Genomic DNA, 23,559 nt, shown 5'->3' with positions numbered 1-23,559 from the left:
CATAAATGTAAAAGATGTTTTACACTTTCTAATAAAATTGTGTTTTTATATTAATACTTTATGTAATCTGTATATTTTATTGCAATATTTCTGCCTACCTACATTATGTTTGTGTAATTTCAGGATGCCATAATACTCATAAGTAACGATTATGCCATACAGACCACCTGCCGCACTCAGAATATTTTACTACTTCTGTTTATATTATTGTGTGTGAATAAAAACATCAGATAATCTTTTGTACTTTTTTTTTAGTTAGAAAAGTTATATAGTTATGCTAATGATGGGTGATGTGATTTATCAATAAATATGCAACTAGTTATTTATGAAAATGAATATAAAATGGATCAAGTATTATCAGTATTTAATTTTTTACCAAAGAAAAACGATTTTAGTTTTATACTTTATTTTAGTTTTTATACTTGAAAATAAACATTTCTATTGATTGTATTTTATACAATATAAGTTAATGTAATATAAAATATTCCTTTTTTATTGTAACACTAGATGATTAAAATAATAGTTTTCTAGTATCAAAACAAAGAGTTAAAAATTATCAATAATAAGAAGGAATCATACGTCTGATGAGGTAGCACCTGTATGTTAGTAAAACTTTAACATTTGACAATACTGTATTAGATTAGACTTATTTTATGTTCATATATGTAAAAAAAGTATTTTATATATATATATATATTATATATATATAAATCAAAGTATTTTAATAAATAAAAGCTAAAAACATTCACCTATCTTTCTGTAGTGCTTTCAGAGCTTTAACTCCATCATCAGCAGACTAGTTTTTATAAAATACACATAATTATTAATAAAATATACAGTTAAAAATATATTTTTTTTAAATATATCATTAAAATTTTAAAATTGTTACTATGTATATACTATTGTAATATTTAAAACTCTCTATAGCCACCATGGTAAGATAAACAATATTTGTCAACATATTTTATTATCTCAAGTCTACTGTAATCAATTTATTTTAAATTCAATTTGTTTATTAATAATTTTATATTTATTTTTATTTACTAATATAATATTTCTCTAATATATCAATTTTTATATCTAAAAAAAAAAATATTGAGTTACACTCAATTTAAGGTCAAATAAAAAATTGAGTTTATGTTAATTGTGTAGTGGTGTATTTTTTATACATGCTTATACAGTGAATCACAGTGGTGAGTGAGTTAAAACTTGATGCCTGTATGTAGGATCTACTGGTTAATTGAATATATGTAGTGTGTTGTACTCTGAAAAACAGTGCATTTCTGACTGTGAAATAGTAAGGGTGTCAGAAACAAAAGGTCATTCTTGCGCTGAACTGCACAAGAATTTTTTTTATAATGTTGTTACTTTTATTCATTTAACTTTCTTCTTTTTTCAGTATCTTCCTGAAGAGTCTTGAAAGATGTATTGAACATCCAGAAGAATTAGGACCGTTATTTAAACGTTATGAACGAAAACTTCATATGTATGTTGTTTATTGCCAAAATAAACCCGTTTCAGAATTTATTGTTTCTGAATATATTGATACATATTTTGAGGTTTGTAAAATATTCTTTTTTATTTGTGTATAAATCTTATTTGCTATAAACCACTTTACCGATTTGATAATCTTTATTTATTCTTTTACATTTTGTTCTAGTCATTTAGTTTCAACTTAAATTCTATGTCCAGTTGTTTATTTTCTTTGTAATTTCTCAACTTTGTTTACTCTTAATTATTTTTAACCTCTGCGCTTTTCATTACCAAATTAAGATCAATTAACTGTCAGTTCCTTAATCAGGGTGAGCATTATTAAACAGAAATAATTAAGACTAAATACAGTTCCAATCATCAGTTTGTTCTAGTTGCTGAGTTATAATGAGAATGTATTGTACATGTTTTGGTTTTAAGTTTTTTCTGCGATTTTAATTCTGTATTCATTATAAATGATTTATGACATCTTAGTATTAATTTCATTAACTCAGTGTGTTGAATTAATAATGTAACTTTTATTTATTAATTATATAACACATTTCTGTTGTTATTCTACAAGAGTACTTTTTTTGTAAAGTTTTCTTGTATAAAAAAAAAGTTGTATTGAATTAATGTAAAAATAGTTAAGACTTTATAATTTATTGCAGTGTATAATTGCTATTGTAATTTTGTAAAACAACAATTTTATATTGCAGTAATGTAAGCCAAAACTGATACTAAATATTACTTCACCAAAATGCAAAATAATATTACAGAAAGCACATGTATTGCAATACATGAACGAGTGAAATTATTATTATGATAGGATGATTTTAATGTCTTTGGCTTATGTTATACAATCCCCTGACTTAGTTTGACATTCCTCATTTGAATTTTTTTTAGCATTCTTTTGTCACAGATATATTGTGTGACCTTATATCTTGAATTTTATCATCTCACCAGATTTTAAAATTGTCTGTTAAAATGGCTTGTGAGGATCTGTCGTATACCAGAATATCCAACTCTTGCTATTGTACATCAAATTTCAAAAACATTTATTATTTTTTGCAGTTTTGCTTTCCTAGTCCTATTTTGATGTCTTAAAATATAATTCTTTACATAAAAATGTTTTTAAGAATTTCTTTTCGATTCAGAAGTGTTAGTTGATAGTAGTAGAAGAATTGATTTTATATAGAAAATTCTAATTCTGAATTATAAAAATAAATTTGTAATAAAAATTGTATTAAGTTTTATACATGAAATACAGTTATTAACACAGTGGTCAGCATGTTAATAAATTTTTTGAGTTTTCAAAAAATCATATTAAAATATAATATATATTATTTTTTATGACCACATAGGGTCACTTCGATGGGACTGTTTGGGCCTTGCAGTCCTCCCATTACTTTTTCATACATTCTGATCTTTGTGCCCTTTCTAGTGCTGAAAATGTTGTTATAATTTTTTCTTCTGTGTGTGAAGCGAGTGTTTTTGTTCTTGATTCTCTTGTTTAATTTTATCTTATCTGTGGTGTCTTCTGGTGTAAGGTCAGTTTCCTTCAGATCCTCTTTTACTTCTGTGATCCATCTTTTAAATTTTTCTGCTTTCTTATTAATTTCTTGTAACAGGATAAAATTTCAAGAATTTCAAGCTTTGCAACTATATTAATAATCAGTCAGAGGACTATTTAAAAACTGGTTCATAATTTATGTAACAACAGTTAATACTTTTACTGAATAATTCAACTGTTAATTCTTTCTGAAGTAATTTTATCTATATCAGTATTAATTGGTTGTTTTTTAAGTATAATTCTCCATAACTTCTCAGAACTGTTTCTCTCACCATGTTACTGTAGTAATTCTTCATTTATTGACTGTTTTCGACAAATTGGCTTTTCTCATGCCATTCTGTCCGTACAGCAATCATGAACACATGATGAGAACATTAGCATGAAGCAATGCCAAGTGGAATCATTTTAAGGGGGGAAATATCACTGTAGTTTGTATTATGTTATTTTTTTTTTCATATACTCATTTGTTTTAATTTAATGATTTGCTCTTTTTTTTTATAGGACTTGAGACAAAAATTGGGGCATAAGTTGCAGTTATGTGATCTACTTATTAAACCTGTACAAAGAATAATGAAATATCAACTTCTGTTAAGGGATTTATATAAATATACTGAAAGAGCGCATTTGACCAATGAAATGGAAGCTCTTAAACAAGCGACTCATGTGATGCAGGTTGTGCCAAAAGCAGCAAATGATATGATGGATGTTAGCCGATTACAAGGTTTTGATGTAAGTAAATGATGGATACATTTTTTACAACAGTTAACTTATATTTCTCTTTAAGAACCATGGTATAATGTAATGCATTTTTATAATAAAATTACTGAATTACTTAGGAATATAACATGATAGTAAATTTCGGGTTTTGTCGATAGGTTTCTTTTTCTAAAGGTAATTATGAGCTAGAAGATTCTTATATAAAATTCGATAAAATGCTAGGTAATTCTTGTAATTCAGAGATGCTTTTGTAATATACATTGTAATATCCTATTACAATTACAATCAAAAATTCATAAGTAAAGGCACATAAATTACAACCATTACTAACAACACTATACACATCTTCAACATAAACTAATTAAATGTATGAACAGAATCATCAGATCACATATAGCACTTGACTGTTCACTCTAACAGCACAAAACAGTACATGCATGAAATTAAGAATTTACACATTCTGGCCACTGGATGTACTTTCATTCATAGATTGAAAGAAAAAATACAAGCATTATATACTGCAATAGAATTGACCTTTGTAAATCACCTTTTGGAAGTGAACATACATAAAATTTACAAACACATAACTAACAAATACTGCATGTTAATTGAAAAACACTACACAGATCAATTATACAGTTTTACCAAATAGTAAAAGAGTTTCTGACTCCTTCAAGGTGGACATCATTATTTAAACACTGCCATATATGTAAGGCAAATGAAGGCGTTGCATAATAGCTCTTGGAAGAGCTTCTGAAACTATATTTCCAAGTACTTAAAAGTGTTCCATTTTCAAACCAGTTATTTTTAAAAAACTGTTTAACCATACTTTGTCTTACTGATCAGTGAACCTATTTTTTTAAATAATTAATAATATAAAATTTTGTTTTTGGTTTTAAGAAGTAAGAGTAATAAAGAACATAGTAACTTTTGTTAGAACCAAAAGATATTTAAAAATTACAAAATAAATACTAATTTTATTTCACAGTTAAGGTAATAAATATTTTTGTCTTGTTTTCTTGTATGTTTTTAAACAAAATTGGCTATTCGTTTAGAAACATATAACTTCACTTTGAGAAATAAATAGTTCTTTATTTTAGTCACAAAGATTTCTTTTGAATGATGTTCTCTTTGTTGTTTTTCTTCTCTCTGATAAAAGATTTCTTCTCTCTGTTGTTTTTCCTATATCTTAGTAAATCATTTGTAATATCTAGTATTTATACAAATTTATAAGATTATGAAAAACAGTCAGTTAGCTTGAAAGTACTGTTTCATTTGATTGTTTTGTGTTGTTACAGCCAATATCATCTGTGTGTAACTTATATCGGTTATTAATTATTTCATTTTGTGTTTTCTTTATAATGTTTACAGCTGTATCATTTATTTTATATTTAAATCTTTATAATGTATACAGTTAGAAATTGTATGTTTATTGTTTTTCCCTGCCCATCAGCACCACCATGTTAGACTAACAAGACATTTTATAATGTTGTAAAGTACACTAATTTTACATTTTTTGGTAAATTTATCATTGTCTATAATGGGATTTGATTTGATGGTTGATTTTGTTGGATATTAGACACAAATAATTTGTTTGAAGCTAAAAAATAAAATTTTTTATACCATATGACCTTGGACACGCTTTTGTACATACTTTAATGAGGAAGATTGAGATTAAGAATTCCAGACACTTGGTGGAATCGAACCTCAGACCAAATGATCTAGAAGCCAGCATGCTAACCAATACAATTTGGTTCTCATATGGATTTTTAAGAAATCAAAACAATAAATAAATAAAATAAGTACTTGCTTTTTCAAGTAAAATGTACATACTGTACTTTATTTAAGGGTATAATAATAACTATGCAAATAAATATTGGGGAAAATGTAATAAATAGATAATGATAGTTGTAAGTAAAATATTCAATAAGACCACATTACTTTTAGTGAAATATTTTCGAGAGTTTTTCTGAACAATGATCGTGTACATTTTTTCCTCATGTGTTCACTTTTCCAGACTCTGATTTATAAGCATCCAACCTATATTTTACTACAAAATAGATTTATTTAAAATTAAAATACTAGAATTGGCATTATTTCAAGTTGTGTTCAATGTAAAGCCATTTAAAAATTTTATTTATTAGATTATTTTTTTTACATGGAGTAAATTATCAGTATTTTATTATACTAATAAAAGTAAAGTAATATACATACAGAATAAGTAAAAATACAGTTCTTTTAATTTATTGATAGAAACAGAAAATCATGACAATTTTTTTTAATAATAAATTTTTAACTTAATATTACAGTTACTTTATTTAAATGAATAAAAAAATCTTATTGATTTGTTGTATGGAACTTATTAAGTTATGAATTGTTTATTATAGGGAAAGATAACAGCACAAGGGCCACTTCTTTTACATGGTCCATTGACCTGCTGGGAAGGAATGGATGGAGGATCTAACATCAAAAGTAAAGAATTACAAGTCTTCCTTTTCGAACAGAATATTATCTTTAGTGAAGCTGTTGGAAAGAAAACACAGTTCACAAGTCCTGTGTACATTTATAAGAATCATATACAGGTATGTTTGTGTATTCATTATTTATTAGTTACTGTCAATAGATTTTGACTATAATTAAAAATTAATATTTTATATTATATCCTGCCCATAACAGTTGTCATAATATTTTTTTATTTTATTACCTCTGCAATTTTCTAGAACTTCTACAATTTTTTTATAACTAAAAAAATTATCTGTTTTCCCATGAAAATTGCAATTTTTTTCTTATTTCCCTATTTGTTACTTGAAACTATTTGTTAGTATTATACTAGATCAAAATTTCAGTTATCCAGTTATTTTATTAATCAATAATTTGATATCTCTTACGTTAAAAGTATGTGTGTGTGTGTGAACAGAAAAATATAAAATTTGATGTAATAGATCATGTAAATGTTGTATTCATTCTGTTAAATTTTTATGAAAATGCGACTAGTGGGTGGTACTCTTTGTTTAATCAAATTAATTTTACAATGAAAATAATTAACAAACATTTTTTTTTAATAAAGTTAAAATTTAGGACTATAAAACAATGAGAAGAATACTTTTGACCTTTTTTCATTAACTTTATTACATTAATGTGTTTAGATTAATTTACATCTTTTACCTGGTAATTCTGAATTCGGTAAGATCATAAGATCATGTTTTTAAATATGTTTTGTGATAAAATGCATTTATAAATTTTTATCTATTAACAATAAAATTTTGTAATGTTTAAAGAGTTTAGTAGATCAAAATTTATACTCCCCTACATCAAAATGATTACAAAACATGAAAATTTCCAATAGAGTAATTCATATCTTTTTATATCTAAAGGCAATATTTGGAACTGTCTTAAATTGTAAATAATTCATTTAAAACATATTGCAAGTTGAATTCATATAAGTAGGTGTTTTCATTACCATGGCAAGTAAGACTTAATAAAGAAGCAGAGGGCTTTGTGAACTCATTGCACACATTTGTTATAGTAGTCCACAATTATTATCTCAAGATAAGTAAATTTTCATAAAATCTTCACCAGGGAACGTTCAATCTGATTCACATCAAATTTTTACTTATTTCCATTAATTTTATCGTCATTCCTATGAATTATTTAATTATCATTTTCCATATTTCATTGAAAATTTATCTATTTAATTTTTCTTTAAAAAATAATTTTATGGAAAAAAGTGTTGTTAGTTCTGTGTATTGTTAATGAAAAAATATATAGGTTTTTATAAGAAATTTATAAATAAATTATAAAATTATTATTTTATATCATTATATTAATTTAAATGCAAATTAATGTAACTTAATTTTAATTTGTTAATATATTTATTTTTAATTTCATATTGAATTTTTTTATTTTTAAGGTAAATAAGATGAGCTTAGTTGAAAGAGTGCCTGGAGGAGAAGACGGAATTGAACTTTTTTGTGTTAAATCAATCGATGTAAAGAAACCTGATTTAGCATATGTATGTAAAGCTCTGAGTCGAGAAAACAGAGACGAATGGATTGAGACTCTCAGGACTCTCCTTAAGACACAACATGATTTCGTCAAAGCCATCCAGTCTCCAATCGCTTACCAGGAAGGGTTAACTGGTGGAAGGAACAAGAAGGTCTCAACCAAAGACCCTGTGTAAGTTTTTAATTTGATATACTTTTTAAATTAATCGCTCATTTGCATAAACATTACTTTGTAAGATTAAAACTCATTAATTTATTTATAGTTTTTTTTTTAGAAAAAAATATATAAGGGTGGTGCTTTATGATCGATAAATTATTTTTGAAAGATTTTTTTATAATTTTGGACATTATAAAAAATGTTTGGAAAAATGGTTGTTATAAAAATAATAAATTGAAAGAGTATTGATATTTTTATGTGTAAACTTACCAATAAAGTTAAATTTAATTAATTTAAGATGATATCATTATAGAAATATTATATGATAATGTTTTATCAAATGATCTAATCTTAACAAAAAATTTCTAAATATTTTTATATTAATTTGTGATTCTCAAAATATACGCTATATTTCATCTAGCATTCAGTAACATTAATTAAATTTGTTTATTAACAACAGCTGTATTTGAACAACTCCTTTTTTCTTTTCTTAACAGTAATTGATAAGAAACTTTTATGTTCACTTGGCTCAAAATAGTGTCGTCATTTAATTTTTTTTTTTTTGTTTTTTTTTTTATGTTGTAATCAAGAAGTATTGATCAGCAAAAGAGAGCAAATACTTCTGGGTTTTTTTTTTTAAGAAGGTAAAGGAAATTATTTATTTTTTTACTCTCCTAAACGCTTCATCCCCTCAAATATATATAAAAGATTCTGTACCCACTATTTGATTCACCGTAACCTCAAGCAGAGCTATAACTGTAAAAAAGCAAGATAATTTTACTGTGTGTACCTAGTTCATTTGTAATTTTTAGTTCCTTGTTTTATTTTGTTTTTATCTGTGTAATTAACTTGTAATTTATTTTCTGTACTAATGATAAATTGTATAAAATTATTAATTGCTTATTAATTTATAGTTTATAAATCATGAGTAAGAGCTAATAAATTTTAATAATCTAATTATTTATGTACATAAAATTACCACTTAAAAATTTCATGGTGATGTAGAAGGTATGTGCTACTACTTCCATTGTGAACTTGCAGTCATTCATAATCTCCATTTCATGGTGCTGAAATATTGATTACATATTATGAGAATACTGTTAATGTATATTGTGTTGATGTTTACACAGTGTTATTATTCTAGTATTTACATCTCAGAGTGTTGTTTCCAGCTATGTTTTTTTTTAAAGTACTGCAAAGAATGGATGTGTGTAATTTATACTTGATTAAATGTTTCAATGAAAATATAGTAGAGCATTGATTATCTGTATCAATTGGCAATTCAGATATTTGCAAAATTGATTTTCCAAACAAACAATCTGTGATCAGCAATTGTAGAGTTGAGATATTCAGTGGTATAAGTAGCCATAGAAGATGTACTTAAGATACTGCATAACAGTACAATGCTAAAACTATAATGAAATAATAAACATTAGACCATCTCCTGTAGTTTGATATCCAACGTTAATGTTTTAAATATAAACTACTTGAATTTTATTTTTTGAACTTGTTATTCAAGTTTGACCAGTCTAATTTAAAATTAATTTTTATTATCATTTTGTCAATGTTAATTTTTATTACACAATTAAAACATTATGATTGTATGTTTTGTTTTTATTTTACTAAACACAATTATTTTTTTCTTTAAATCTTTACTATGAATTGTGGTTTTCAACTTTTGCAATTTTTTTTAAAGGTAAATATTTATCTAAAAAATTTATCAACAAAACAATTTAATTCTCCAAGAGAAGTTTATTATTTTAACTTTCAGTGCTGCAGACATAAGTTATATTATCTATTTCCTAATGTGTATAATAAATTCTAATGTAATATTACATTCCTGAAAGCTTTTAGATGCCAATTTGTTGTAGTATTTGTAAATGACACTAGGTAGCATTAGTTGCACAAACTGAATAGGAAGAACGTTTTATTGTAACTGACTGAAGTGTTAGAATTTACATTAATTTACATTAATCAAATTTGTTATTTCAATTGAAATAACAAATTTGATTGTAGTAGGTCATGATGTTATTATTTTTAATATCACCTTATGTTATTAAATTGTCCTAAAAGAATCATTATTTTACTCATACTTATATACTAATATTATGTTATATTCTGATTCAAAATATACTAGTAACAGATAGCACAGGTGGAAAATTCCTTAATTTAATAACTGAGATTTAAGGTTTTAAGCTGGGGAGTTTTTTTTTAAATATGTCTAAACCTGGAAAAATGTCCAGGTTATACATATTCTGTAGGATTACAAAAAAAAATGATACTGGCATTTGGGGATCATATCCACTCAAATGTGTGGCTGTGGACAGTTCAAAGAAAAAAGATGAACAAAATGAATTTTTAATGTGTTTTTTTAACTGTTTGATGATTAGTTTTTATTGAATACATATTAGTGATATTTTTATTTGTACTTGTTTGTTTATCAGCAGTTTTCATCAGTTAAATTTTTTAAGCAATATTAATTTTATTTTATTTTTTGATAACCATGTATCATAGCAATATGTGGTCTATGGATTTTTACCTGTGTATGTGCAATTAATTGGAGTTAGCTACTACTATTATAAAAACATGCATGTTGAGTACAGTTACCAATATATGTTATAAAAAAAGCAGAAATTAACAGATATAAGTAGGATTTTAACCACTAGAACCCCTCTTGGTTTTCCCCATGCTAAAACCCATCTTGTTGTAGATGTTATCATTTCCTTTTTAATTATAGAAAAAAGTGTTACTGAAGTTAAATTAAAAATTAGTATTCATTTATTAAACTGTTATTTTAATATTTGTAGCCTTGTCCTTTCATTTAGCATAAAATTGAGTAGTATATTTTTTTTAATATTTGTCTAATCTTAAGTTTCTGTAAAATGTAAATACAGTGGAGTGTTAATCATTTTAACTAGTTAGTAATGTTAGAGCCAATTTTTATATATATGATAGTGTGATATATCATATGTGTGTGTGTTATATCTGTTAATTATGTAAAATAGTATATTCTTACTATACAATATTTGAATTAAGTACATGTATACAAGTATGCAACAATTACAATCTTATTTTACTTGATTGGATAACATTTATTGAATAAATTAATAATTTTGATAAATGTGTAATGACCCACTCTATATTAATTAAATTTTACGTTCCAAATTTTTTTTTTCTATCATTTTACACTCATAATTACAGCTTGACTTAACCAAGTTATAATGATGTATAAGATCTTTTTTTTTTCTGTTCTGATTTTATATGTTGATTATACGTTTTTAAAGCTAGAGCTTTGTAGTAAATATTTTAATATAGTATTTGTCACAAAAGTAGAAGTTTATCTTTGAAAAGTTAAAATTTTTGAAACATTTGATAGAAAAATTGAATTTTATACCACATTAAACCTTCTTTTTTGTATTAGTTTTATTGAGAACTGTCATCATTACAAGAAGTTTTTATAATTAAAAATTATGTAACCTAACCTCTACTTATTACCAATGAATTTACATTAAGAATACCACTGAATTTATTTCAGTTTCACAAAAAAGTGAATATAAACATGAACATCATAAATGACAGGATTATTTTATTGTAAAGTCACATTCTAAATCACTTATGTATACCATCAATCAAGAATCAGATTATTAAAAAATTCTGTATGTATATATGATGACTCAAATATAACCAAAATCTCTTTTAGAATAATTTAATATGTTTTGTGCAACTTACCTCCTCTTAGTCTTAAATCTTACTCCTATGAAAAACTTTTCGTTTGACTCTGTACTTTGATCAAATATGTTTCTCACTATTGGAAAAATGTATGGAAGTCTTCATTACCATAGTTCAAGAATTTCCAACATTTTTCTTTATCATTTTGTTGACCTCAGCAAATGTTTCCCTTTCATTTTGCATTTCAAGTAAAGCAATAAAAAAAAAGTTGCATGACATGAGGTTCGGTGAAGTCACCTTGTTTGAGACATGATTATTGCTAATTATTCTTGCATCTTGCTTAAAATTTAAAGATTCTTCAAGAATTAAAGCTAGTTTCCTTGAAAGAAAAAAAAAATTCACTCCTTTTTGTTTTTTATCAATTATTAAAATGTCCAAACTTTCTTATAGATACTTTAAATAAAAATTCACACAAGAACTATTTTTCTATGATGCTGTGTGGATAATCGCTTGGAAATTGTGTTAGTGTGCAAGACCTACAAGAACTTCATGTAAATATATTTAGTTCATGTTTGATGCATGCTTATTTGCTGTGGTTTTATTGCTTGCAATGTATGCTAGTGCTAATTTAAGTAACTGCCATATAACTGGATAGTTAGTTCTACTGTAGTTTTTTCAGGTAAAAATTTAAAAGAATGAGTTTGTATAATCCAAAAAAAGTATTTGTTCTATATCCAAACTCCACTGTATACTATCATTTCATTTAAGATAATTCATGCCAGTAAACTTCTTAGTAGTATATCTGTTAAGTTATAAATATGTATGTATGTATTTATTCTTTTTTTAATTTTAGGGTACCATAAAACTGCATTAAGAAATTGTCGCAATCTATTAATACATGTACAGTTGGATTTATGTTTCTTCTGTTAATGAAAAAAGAAAGAAATATAGAAAAAAAACATAAGTAAATAAATAATTAAGTAAATAAACTTTGTAAAAGGGACCATACATGTGTTAATTATAAATGAATTAATATTATTATTAATTATTATTATTATTATTATTATTATTATTACTATAGAACAGTTATATGTTGTATATTATTATAATGTACAAAAAGTATGTGACATGCAATAATATTGTATAATTTTAAAACTGTTAACTGCCTATTATTTATATTTGTGTCATGTATAAGTTATGTAGCAATTGTTAGCAATATTTTTATCTATATAAGTTAAGGGAAAGAAAGAATTTTAGTTGTAAATATTGTTTTTTTGTTTTTTTAGTTCTTTTACTGTTGATTTTACATATTTTCGTATGGTTATTACTTTTAAAGAATTATTCATAAAAATGAATTTTCTAATACCTTGTACTGATAATAATTAGATTTCTAAGAATTTTTAGATGTTTTATTTGACAAGAATATATATATTACGTATTTACAATTAACAACTATAAAAAAAGTTTTTAAATAATGTGATAAAGATGAAGATCAATCATTTGTAACATGTAAGTAATATTTTATCTTTTGTTTACTCTAATTGAAGTTAATACTTTGGGTGTGATGATCTTGTTACTTTAGCTATTAAAGTAACACTGGGTTGTGAGTTTTTTGTTTTCATTTCTAATTTAAAATCATGTGAATTTTGCTTACTTTAATAAAAACAAAGTAGTGACATTAGAATCTGTATCATATAATCTTTTTTCTCTTAAGAGAAAAAAGATTAATTATTAAAAAAAATTATTAAAAAGAGATCAGTATTAATTATTCATTTGTTTATCAGTTGTATTTTCCACTTCAAGAAAGATACACCCTTTAATAGTAAAGAAGATTTTATGCTGCGTTAGCATAAAAGCTAAACAGTCGTGCAAAGAAATAAATTATAAAATATCTTATTTGATGTTTGGTTTTATTATTTATTCCTTATAACACATTATAGTTCAGTTATAGATTAAACTGCAACATATAAGGACAATTCTTGCCCCTTCTCAGCCAAACCAGTCCTGAGATAGTAACATTAACTACATCTGAATAAACATAATTCACCATTAATGTGGATATTCAGATTTAAAAATTTAAAAGTAATTAATACCAGGTGTACCTTTCTTTACATACAATAAAATAGAGATATGTATTTCTCCATTGTAAAAATGGAAAGGCAGTCTATCATTTACCTCTTTATGTTACATATAGAATTCAGTTTGCATAGAATTTATTACGCCTTATGCTTAAAACGTCTAATAAAGTCAATTTATACAATAAAATATGTTTGCTCAGCCATGGTTAACTATTTTCTTGCTTGATTTCCTTTTAGGCATAGTATTATTCAGTTTATAATAATAACATTATTAATATTTCTGATTTATAATATTATTAATATTAGTAATTTTGCTTTAACGTTATGGCATGTAACACAAGACCGAGTTCCAGCTATGTGGGTGGGGGACTAGCACCTACCAAAGTAGTTTGAGGCGAAGGCACCCCTTGGAGCTGAGTTTATGTGTAATTGCAAATCCAGCTTTGGGGGACTGGGAAATTACAGATGAGAAAAAAATGTTATTAATCTATATTATTATTTTTCTTTAAAAATGCATTGTGGAAGTATAATTAATTATGTTATCTACTATTAGCAGTTTCTTTTTAATTGTATTTACAGAGCTAAATTATAATTATTTAGTTTTTCAATTTGAACCTGATAGATTTATAGAAAGATATTTTAAAAGATTTCTTTTTCTTTCAGAACTTTCAAATGAGTGGAAAGTTCTTTTCTTCTATAAAGTTTGTAAATTCAGCAATATTTCTAACTAAATTTTTTTGCTTAACTTGCTTGTGGTAATTGTGTTTTTTTATTATTTTACTGTTGCTTTAAACGTGGAGTAAATATTCTTTTTATCTCTGTATGGTAATGTATTTCTTATACTTATTTCTAAGGCATTAGCTACCTGTTTTATGACTGACTAAAACATAGCGCTGACAGGATTTTTTCTTAACCTTAACCTGCTTTAGACATGTATGATATTATTTTTTTTATTTATAATAAAAATAATAAATTAACCTAATTAACAAGCATATACTTTTTATCTTGTAATTCAGTCTTCACCTTTGGAATGAGAAATATACCTGTTAACAATCCACACTCACAGTATTAACACCAAAAACGTTTTGTCAATTTCATGATAAATAGGTTAATTTCATGTTATTTTATAAATAAAAAAAAAACTAATTTATTATTATTTTCATGTTGTCATTGTGAAATGATCGATTTTGTGCGTATAATCTGTTTATCAACATACAGACTTTTGGAAATAAATTATCATTTGATGCATACTATGTTTTAATGTGCGATATGTTAGTAATAGGGATCGGTTTGAAATATACAATCTGAATTTAAAATCTTATACAACTTTAATCTTCATTATGTTATTGCAGAATTGTATAATTAGGTGTTAAGTCTATTTAAAAATTTAAGATTTTGATATTTAAAAATTTAAGATTTTGATATCATTTAGATTTTATTGTAATTTAACAGTTAAAATTCTAGCTTCTCAAGTTTAATGGCTTAACTCCCAGGTTTTTAAGTTTAGAAGTTAGAAAATTAAACTTTCTAGAAAGAGAAAAATCATAATATACAGTGAAGTATTTTAATATTATTTTTTATTTTAATTGTCGACAATGTTATTGAGTAATGAAAATATTATTTGAAAATGAAAGAAGACAACTTGCAGATTGCTATAACATTTTTAGATCATGAATATCAATCATTTTTATGACTATGTGATATTGTAATAAAATATAATTATAAAATAATGCTAATATATCCAAAATGTAATAATATAATGAATGTAATTTATCTGAAATATAATAATTTTAGAGAAATAGAAAATCATAACATAAATAGAATTACCTGATCCTGAACAATCTAAACTATAAACTCCTATTTTGTTCTTAATACATTACATCTTACTAGAAACCGAACTGGATTGAACAAGACAGACTCGTAAACAATCCTAAAGAGTCAAGCAATGACAATTATGTCAAATGGATTTTAATATTGAATAAATACTGCACTTAAGCTGTGCTTAGGCTTCAGTCATTCATATTTTCTACCTATTCGGAGCTATACTTTGGCTTTTAAGCTTCAAAGAATAAGTTTCAAATAAATAATTATTTACAACATTTAACCTATGGTGTGAGTAGTTGTAAGAATAATGGAGGAAAGTGAATAATGTTTTGCATATAACTTACTTTTCCATTTAATCAGTGATACATTTCAGTATTTTTACTGTGCAATATATAAGCCAATTGTAAATTTTGTCTATGATCTACAGTCATTAATTAGTACATATTACTTACTTAATAATTATTAAATATATGTAGTAGATCAACTTATTTATTGCTTGCATTACTTGTCAGCTTATTCAAGCAATACTTCATTACACTTTTTACTGGCCTGCCTGAAAAATTACTTTTGTGGAATAGGACTTAATAGAAATATGCTCTTATTGTACTTCATCTGTATATTTCATTTACCTTTGTTAGGTGTTCAAAGGAGTTGGCTGAGGGTTTTGTTATTAGGATTTTAAGTTTTTAAAAATTAGTTATTTTTTTCTAATAATTATTTATTTCATGAAAATAATATGCAATAAATATTACTTTTGTAATTATCATTTTGCATCTATTATTTTTTTTGAAAGTAATTTTAGTTATTTGTTTTTTGTCAAGTTAACATTTTTTAGGATAAACTTGTTTAATAAATGAATTTTAGGAGAATTCCACTGTATTGAATACAGTGGCCACCACCAGTATGTATTTTTGCTACTGGTCAGTGAAATAGATATAACAAAAACAAATTCATGTCCTAATGATTTATTTAAATTTATTTTGTTTTGAACCTATTGATATAAAATATTGGAAAAAAGTGTTATTGAATGAAACTTATATCCTGCTATATTTAATTTTTATATTTTAACAGTTCTTTTAACAAAATAATTTATATAATATTATTGCTACTTTTGAAAAATAATAACTATCAATACTATGTAATATTGCATAGTTTTGTTAATTTTCTGTTCTCGTGTATTACATTACTTTGATGTATTTATAAATACTAACAATTATAAAAAAAAATTAATTTTTATCAAACTCATTTTTTAAGACGGCTTGGCTTATTATTTTGAATTCAAATTTTAAGAAACCTTCATGATTTGAATTGGTTATAATAATGATAAAAGAAGATTTTTTTCTAAACTAAGTAGTTTTAATTATTTGTTTTTAATTATTATCTTATAAATTATTTCAGTACATAAAACTAACAATTTAAAAAAAAATACAAAGCATTTTGAGTTACTGCAGTAAAATATTAAAAAAAGGGGTTCATATTAAATTGCTTAGCATAAATTGTATATATATATATATATACAACCCCCCCCCCCACACACACACACACACACACACACACACACACACACACATTATGCTTCAGTTTCTTACAATCAATTTTTTTCTTAAATAATATTACATTTTAAAAAATACAACCATTTCGTATTTTTATTAGTGTTTGTGTTCATAAGTATGTATTTGTAATTAATAACCGACCATGTATATGCACTTTAGACACATTTTATGAACATTTACCATTATCAATCTGTCAGATATGTTCTATAAATAATACTTTATAGATTATGTCGTAAAAACAATTCTTAAAGCATAAGCAATGTCTAGTCAAAACAAATAGTAGAGCCAAGTTAAAAAAAAATTGTAAAAGCAATTTTCTTAATTCTTGTTGTGTTTTGTATAAACACATTATTATTATTATTAATGTAATTTAAATATTGTAAATAAGTGATTAAAACTTTTGTATAAAATAATAATAATCTCGCTTTTTTTAAGATTTTGTTTTTTTGCTACATGGAGTGGTGTGAGTGTGATTTATACTGATCAACAACGGGTAATATGTACATTTCTAATTTATTTATGATAATATAAAATAAAATTAACGATAACATTTTTAGATAGGTATAATAAATTAATATCATAATTTAGTAAATAGTATATAAAATAAGTAACGATCTTTATTTGTGATTTATTATCTTTTTTGCCTGATTGTCTTTTAATTTAACATTTAGTGATTTTATTTATACATTGAATTAAAAGAAAAGGATTAATTTTTGTAATAAACCTGTTGTAATAATGTAATATTTATACTTGTATGTTAATATTTAAATCTAAATTTTATTTGTTAGAAAAAATTAATTTTACTCTTTAAAATTTGTAGAATAATAATTTATGATTATAAATATTTGTTTTAATTAAAATTAGGGTTTCTGTAGATGGAGGAACAAAAAGATACTATAATGATGAAAACATGTTTAACTTTTTTGTTTATTAATTAAAAATTTATTTACCAGTGCTGCATGTGCATATTGTGAATGTGTGCTCTTTTGAGTTGGCTTCATAGATGTGTACCGATGCTGAACTGGTGCCAAAATTTAATGAATATTGTGTTACATTAATAAAACAGTTATCAGAATTTTTTTTTAATTTTGGGTGAATTATTGTAATGGCTGTGGAAAGAATGAAAGTAAAATGTTATATGATTTTTTTTTATTTTTCATTCTTTCATACATTTTTCCAGTTTTTATTAATAAATTAAAATTAAACAAAAATGTATATATTTAAGTTCCTATATCTAAAACAAACTTTTTAGTATAATATCTTACTCAAAAAAAATGAATACATTGTTTTATTTATGTTATGTATTACTGATAAAATGTTAAAAGAATATTATTCTATTTATTACTGTATCTATACTTATAAATAAATGTATTTTATTTTCTTTATGATTGTTCAATTATTTTATATTTACTTTTTTCTTTTTAATTTTTTGTGATAAATTATGTAAATATACTTAGTTATCGTAATTATTTTGTATAGCATATTTTTAAAAACTTATTTGAGTACTATGTTACAGTTGTAATAATAATTGTGTTTAAATGACATGTATATTCTGTTATTTGTACACTTGTAATGTCTATGTTTTTAATTTTTTAATTAACTCATTAATTAGATATAGTGTTTAAAAAAAATTACATAAGAATCTCACTGCTTAATGTACAAAGAATAAATATGCTTTGTCCATTAACATTATCTATTATTATTTTATGAACGTTCAAGAAAATTTATTGTTCATGAAATGTTTAAGCTGTTTACTGAGGCAAGTACTTGTAGTATTACTGAAAAAACTTTGCCGTTCAGTTTTAGTGGATTTTAAAGTGCTGTAAGTAGCTTTAATTTTCTCCTTATGTAATCTGTTCAAAAATATGTTATGTAAAAAAAAATATAATTACAGTAAAATATAATTACATTATGTAAATAGTATATATACTTAAAAAGTAAGTGTATGTTTGTACATAAATTTAAAAAAATACAGTGACTTTTGTGATAAAAAATTTGTTAGTTTTTGTACTTTTTCTACGTCCATGTTTATTGACCATTTCTATTTTGTAAATGTCTGTAATTATTAGAACTTTACTTAGTTTTTAATTTATTGTTTTTTTAGTTTTTATGATTATATTTTATGTTGTATTTTTTTTGGCAGGGAAGATTACAATTTTTAACTTTAATTTTTATACATGTAAAATTTTAATTTTTTTATTATAATTATTATTAGTTATTATTTTATTTACTTTTTGATTTGTAAACTACATCTTGTTTTAATATTTCCACTGTAAAAAAGCAACTTCCATTAATTATAGAAGATTAAATACTTAAAGCCCTGACTAGATAGTTATAGAAATACACATTTAACATTAATATTTGATTACTCAAAAATATTTATGTTTCCAAGCAAACACAATACTTATCAATTTTTTGTTTTATATTCAATTAAAACAAAAGAAGTTTTTTGATCTAGTAACATTTAAATTCAGTAACAACTGAAAATTATACAAATTATAGTTATTTTTTAAGTAGAAATTAATAACATAACTCAATATGCCTACTGATTGTTGATAGTAATTAAAAAAAATTATAATCCTTACTATTTTAACTGATAGTTCATTCTGTTCCCACGTTTTGTACAGAATTTCATCTTAGCCATATTTCATGTGATATAAGTAAATTGGATGTATAAATTGCCTTTGTAATTCACAGAAATTTGTGATTTCAAATACAATAAAAAACTTTTATTAAGATATGATTTAGTTTAAAAACCAACAAAAACAAAAGTATCACATAAAGCATCTGAAGAAATGGAGATAGAACCGACCCTTTAGGATTATTTTTCCCCATTTATAATAAATACATTAAAAATTCAGCAACATTAAATATTGATATTAGTGAAACCCTAATTTAAATATTGATCAAAATAATCGACGTCAAAACCCGCATTTTAACAGAGACATAATGGGAAGTTTATATTAAAGTAGTTACAGACAGAATAATGAAATGATGCCAAAGATTAAAACAATAAGATGGTGAGTCAGAACATTAGACATTATACACCAAAAGAGGATATAGAAGTACTAAATAAACACTAATCAATGTTATTTGCTCAATGAAATGATCTGTCATTTCGATGAAACTAGTTGTGATAAATGGCATTTCTTAAATGTAAAAAGATTTCTAATATTCCACAGAAAATATAATTTTTATAAACTGTAGCTTTTAATATAAAATTTGATTAACAAGTGAAAAATGATAGGTACAAACTATTTTAACATATTTCTCAATCAAGAAAAGTAAGTAATAATCAATTTTTATTGTCTAAAGTAGAAATTGTCAGTATAAATGAAGCAAAGGGAATGATTTATGTGTAAAATATTTTAGTGTTAGATGTCAATTCTTTTTTAATAATTTATTTTTTTTTTTTAGGATATTTCATTTATGGGAAAGAATTAATATATTAAATTTATGTTTGAGTAAATTGAACATATTGATTTTTCCCTGTATTTTAGACTTATGTTGGTTTTTATTTTTTGGTTATTAGAGTATAGTGACTATTTATCAGTTATTTTAACTTTTATTGATTCAAAAGTTACAGAAACTAATTTAAATTGTGTATATTAATATTTACATGTTAATCAAGAGTTTTAGAACTCAAAAATCAGGCATGATTTGTATTTACCAAACAACATTGTAAATTTTCTTATCAATGAATTATGTATATTTCATAATTGAAATTAATAAGAATTAATTTATGAGTAATTAATTAAATTATATTTACAAGCTACATTAAATATATATTGAAGACTCACCATAATTAACAAATATATTCACCATACTTGTTATATAGTTTTTCATAAAAATTTATGTTAGCTAGTATTATAACAGACACAAAACATTAAAATATTTACCACATATTAACAATTGCACATACCCCTGTAGATAGCATGAAATAAAAAAGATATATAATATCAGCATTCATATAAAATTGCCAAAGTTTTCAAGAAAAATAAATTGTTTTAGAAATCACATCAAAACACACCAAACATTGTTAAAAGATTTACAAAGTACAAAGTAATAAACTCAGTATTCTAAATGCAAGTACATTACAATAAAATTTATGTAAACATAGAATCATACACAAATACAATGTATAACATCGAATCACTTATGTAAATACTCAAGAATGAACTGGATAGATATTACATTTTATAATATTTCATTACAGCCTATTTTGCGTTATATACAAGATCTGTAAATAAAGTAATGAGACTAATATTTTTTGGCAGCCAAAGAGGCAACACTGTAAAGTTACTAGTAAACATATGGTTATATGAACAGCTGATTTATATTAGGTATTAATAGTTTTAGTCTATTGTTGCCACATGAGACCAAACAAACCATAAACCATAAACAGACCATAAACAAACTTTTCATGAAATAAGTTTTTATTGTGCATTAGATTTTTATTATCAAACAAAATGAAATTTACAAACTCATTTAATTAAAGAAAAAAAAAAACATAAGTAAAATGTATTATTTAATATGGATTTCCTAACCACTTCAGTAGTACCATTGATGAAAAGTACTTATAAAAATATGTTATAGAAGCATATTATTTCCATTTATTAGGGAAATGAATTGTATTTTTTTCTATAACTAGTTACTCAAATCAGTTTTCTGTGATCCAAAATGGCGATAACTTCTTTCCCTATCACATCAAATAACTTACTGATTTTTGCTCAATTTGGTTTGTTATTTGTATCAGTTTGTTTTTATTTTTATATTATTTTATTGTTTTTTTTATGTATTGTTTTTCTTTTTTAAATATCATCATGAATAGAAAATTATCATTTAATCTGCAAGTGTCCTTATCAAATTTGATCACTATCTGGAGTTTGTAATTTTTCTGAAGTAAAAGCAACTTTGAATAACATTTTCATCATTTGGGATGGGTGGGAAGTCCCTTTACACTAGTTATAAAATCATTAGATAGGCATAGCTTACCTTCAAAAACTCTGGAGTCCTTTGTCAGGTGCAGTGAGGTCAGGGCTTCTTGCTGGCCAAGGCAATGGAGCCAGTAACTCTTCTGACTCATGTCCAATCCAGTGATTTGGAAACATTTGAGGCATCTGTGGACATTCAAAGCAAAATGTGCAGGAACATTGTGTTGTTGAAACGTAATGCTATTTGCTATTAATTCGGGAAGCAACCACTCGTCAATCATTCTTAGATAACTGTGTTGATTAACTGCACCATCAAAAAAATAAGGGCCGAGGAGATGTTCAGCTGTCATTCCAACCCAAATCATTACATGAGGCAGTGGTGTTCAATTTCCTCAAAAAAGTGAGGATTGTGTTTCACCCAGAAAAAAATTTTGATTATGAGAGCTTCAATTAATCACACACTCGTCTGAAGACATGATTTTCATCTTAATGTTTGCTCTCAGAAATGGTTCAGGCAATAACTGAAATGCATAAACACATCGATCAAGGTTATTGTCATTCAACTCATTAACTGTGTCTGGACAAAAACTTTCAAGTCCTCCTGGCTATAGTCTCGTATTATCAATATTGAAATGCCTAACTCTGCAGAACATTTGCATGTTGATTTCATCGATGATTGTTGAATTGATGCCTCCACAGGAGCACACATCTTAGCTCAAGTACTCAGCTTCCTACTGAGTGGCGCATTAAGAACACTTCCTGTTGCAAAAGCTTTCTTCTCCCACATCGTAATGTTTGCTGTGATGGTGACGATTTCCCAAAACGCACAAAGAAGTCATTCATAATGTTTCCCAATGTTTTACCAGTGTGTGGACATTTATAGACCTACACACAAGCTGACAAACACTCTTCGACAGGGAACATGCTTGTATTCACATCGTTCTACACTCGACTCTGACTAAAGGTCATCCCACCATGAATGAACATACCAGACGATCCCCAGTACGGTTTATCCTCCCCACCTTTTCTAGCAGCAGTCGGTGATGAAAATTGGCAGCAGTAGAGCCTGATTAAGCTGGATTTACAATGTAAATGGACTTACCAACCACCCCCCTTTACTTTACCACTTACTCACCAAAGATTTACAAACTTAATTAGATATTTGTGCAAAGTTTATTTACAAAGCTCTTGATATCAGTTGATTCACAAAAGCTAAAAATTTACAATGTCTGGCTTAAAGTTTTTGCTTAATCTGTGTATAAATCAGCCAGAATTAAAAGTTTTAATTTTGTGAAGGATGTTAAAAATCTTCAGAAATTAATTCATTCAGCTTATACTCTTACAGTCTTTATATAAAGACGACCCAAACAAGCCAGTTCTATTCTTAGATGAATATGAAATTCAAAAGAAGGTAGATACTAAATTGTGTATAGTCATTAAATTCCAATCTCACATTAAAATTATTGTGATTATCTAATGTAATATACTCGTATGGTTGAGAAGACCATTCCGTAAAAACAATAACAGAAAACAACTGGTTCCTGGTCAGTTTCAAGAGAAAAATTAATAAACTAAGAAAT

At 25.1% G+C, this 23,559-nt stretch overlaps 1 protein-coding gene across 11 annotated transcripts in view; it reads left to right on the top strand.

Moving 5' to 3' along the window:
* Window positions 1-23,559, top strand: part of trio (trio Rho guanine nucleotide exchange factor) — a 1,562,448-nt gene that overhangs the window by 1,509,212 nt on the left and 29,677 nt on the right. For 9 of the 11 annotated variants that reach the window (XM_075373360.1, XM_075373356.1, XM_075373361.1 and 6 more), the window contains 5 exons: window positions 1,400-1,559; window positions 3,545-3,772; window positions 6,148-6,342; window positions 7,671-7,936; window positions 8,515-8,565. In XM_075373360.1, coding sequence (XP_075229475.1) covers window positions 1,400-1,559; window positions 3,545-3,772; window positions 6,148-6,342; window positions 7,671-7,936; window positions 8,515-8,565 — 900 coding nt within the window. Of the gene's footprint in view, window positions 1-1,399; window positions 1,560-3,544; window positions 3,773-6,147; window positions 6,343-7,670; window positions 7,937-8,514; window positions 8,566-12,443; window positions 19,064-23,559 lie in introns of those variants that run through there. The other 2 variants (XM_075373367.1, XM_075373357.1) reach the window with 2 other exon arrangements.

Source organism: Lycorma delicatula, chromosome 8, assembly GCF_047948215.1.
Source record: "Lycorma delicatula isolate Av1 chromosome 8, ASM4794821v1, whole genome shotgun sequence".
NCBI lineage: Eukaryota > Metazoa > Arthropoda > Insecta > Hemiptera > Fulgoridae > Lycorma > Lycorma delicatula.
The sequence above is the reverse complement of the archived record's forward strand: the minus strand, read 5'-3'. Positions and strand labels throughout refer to the sequence as shown.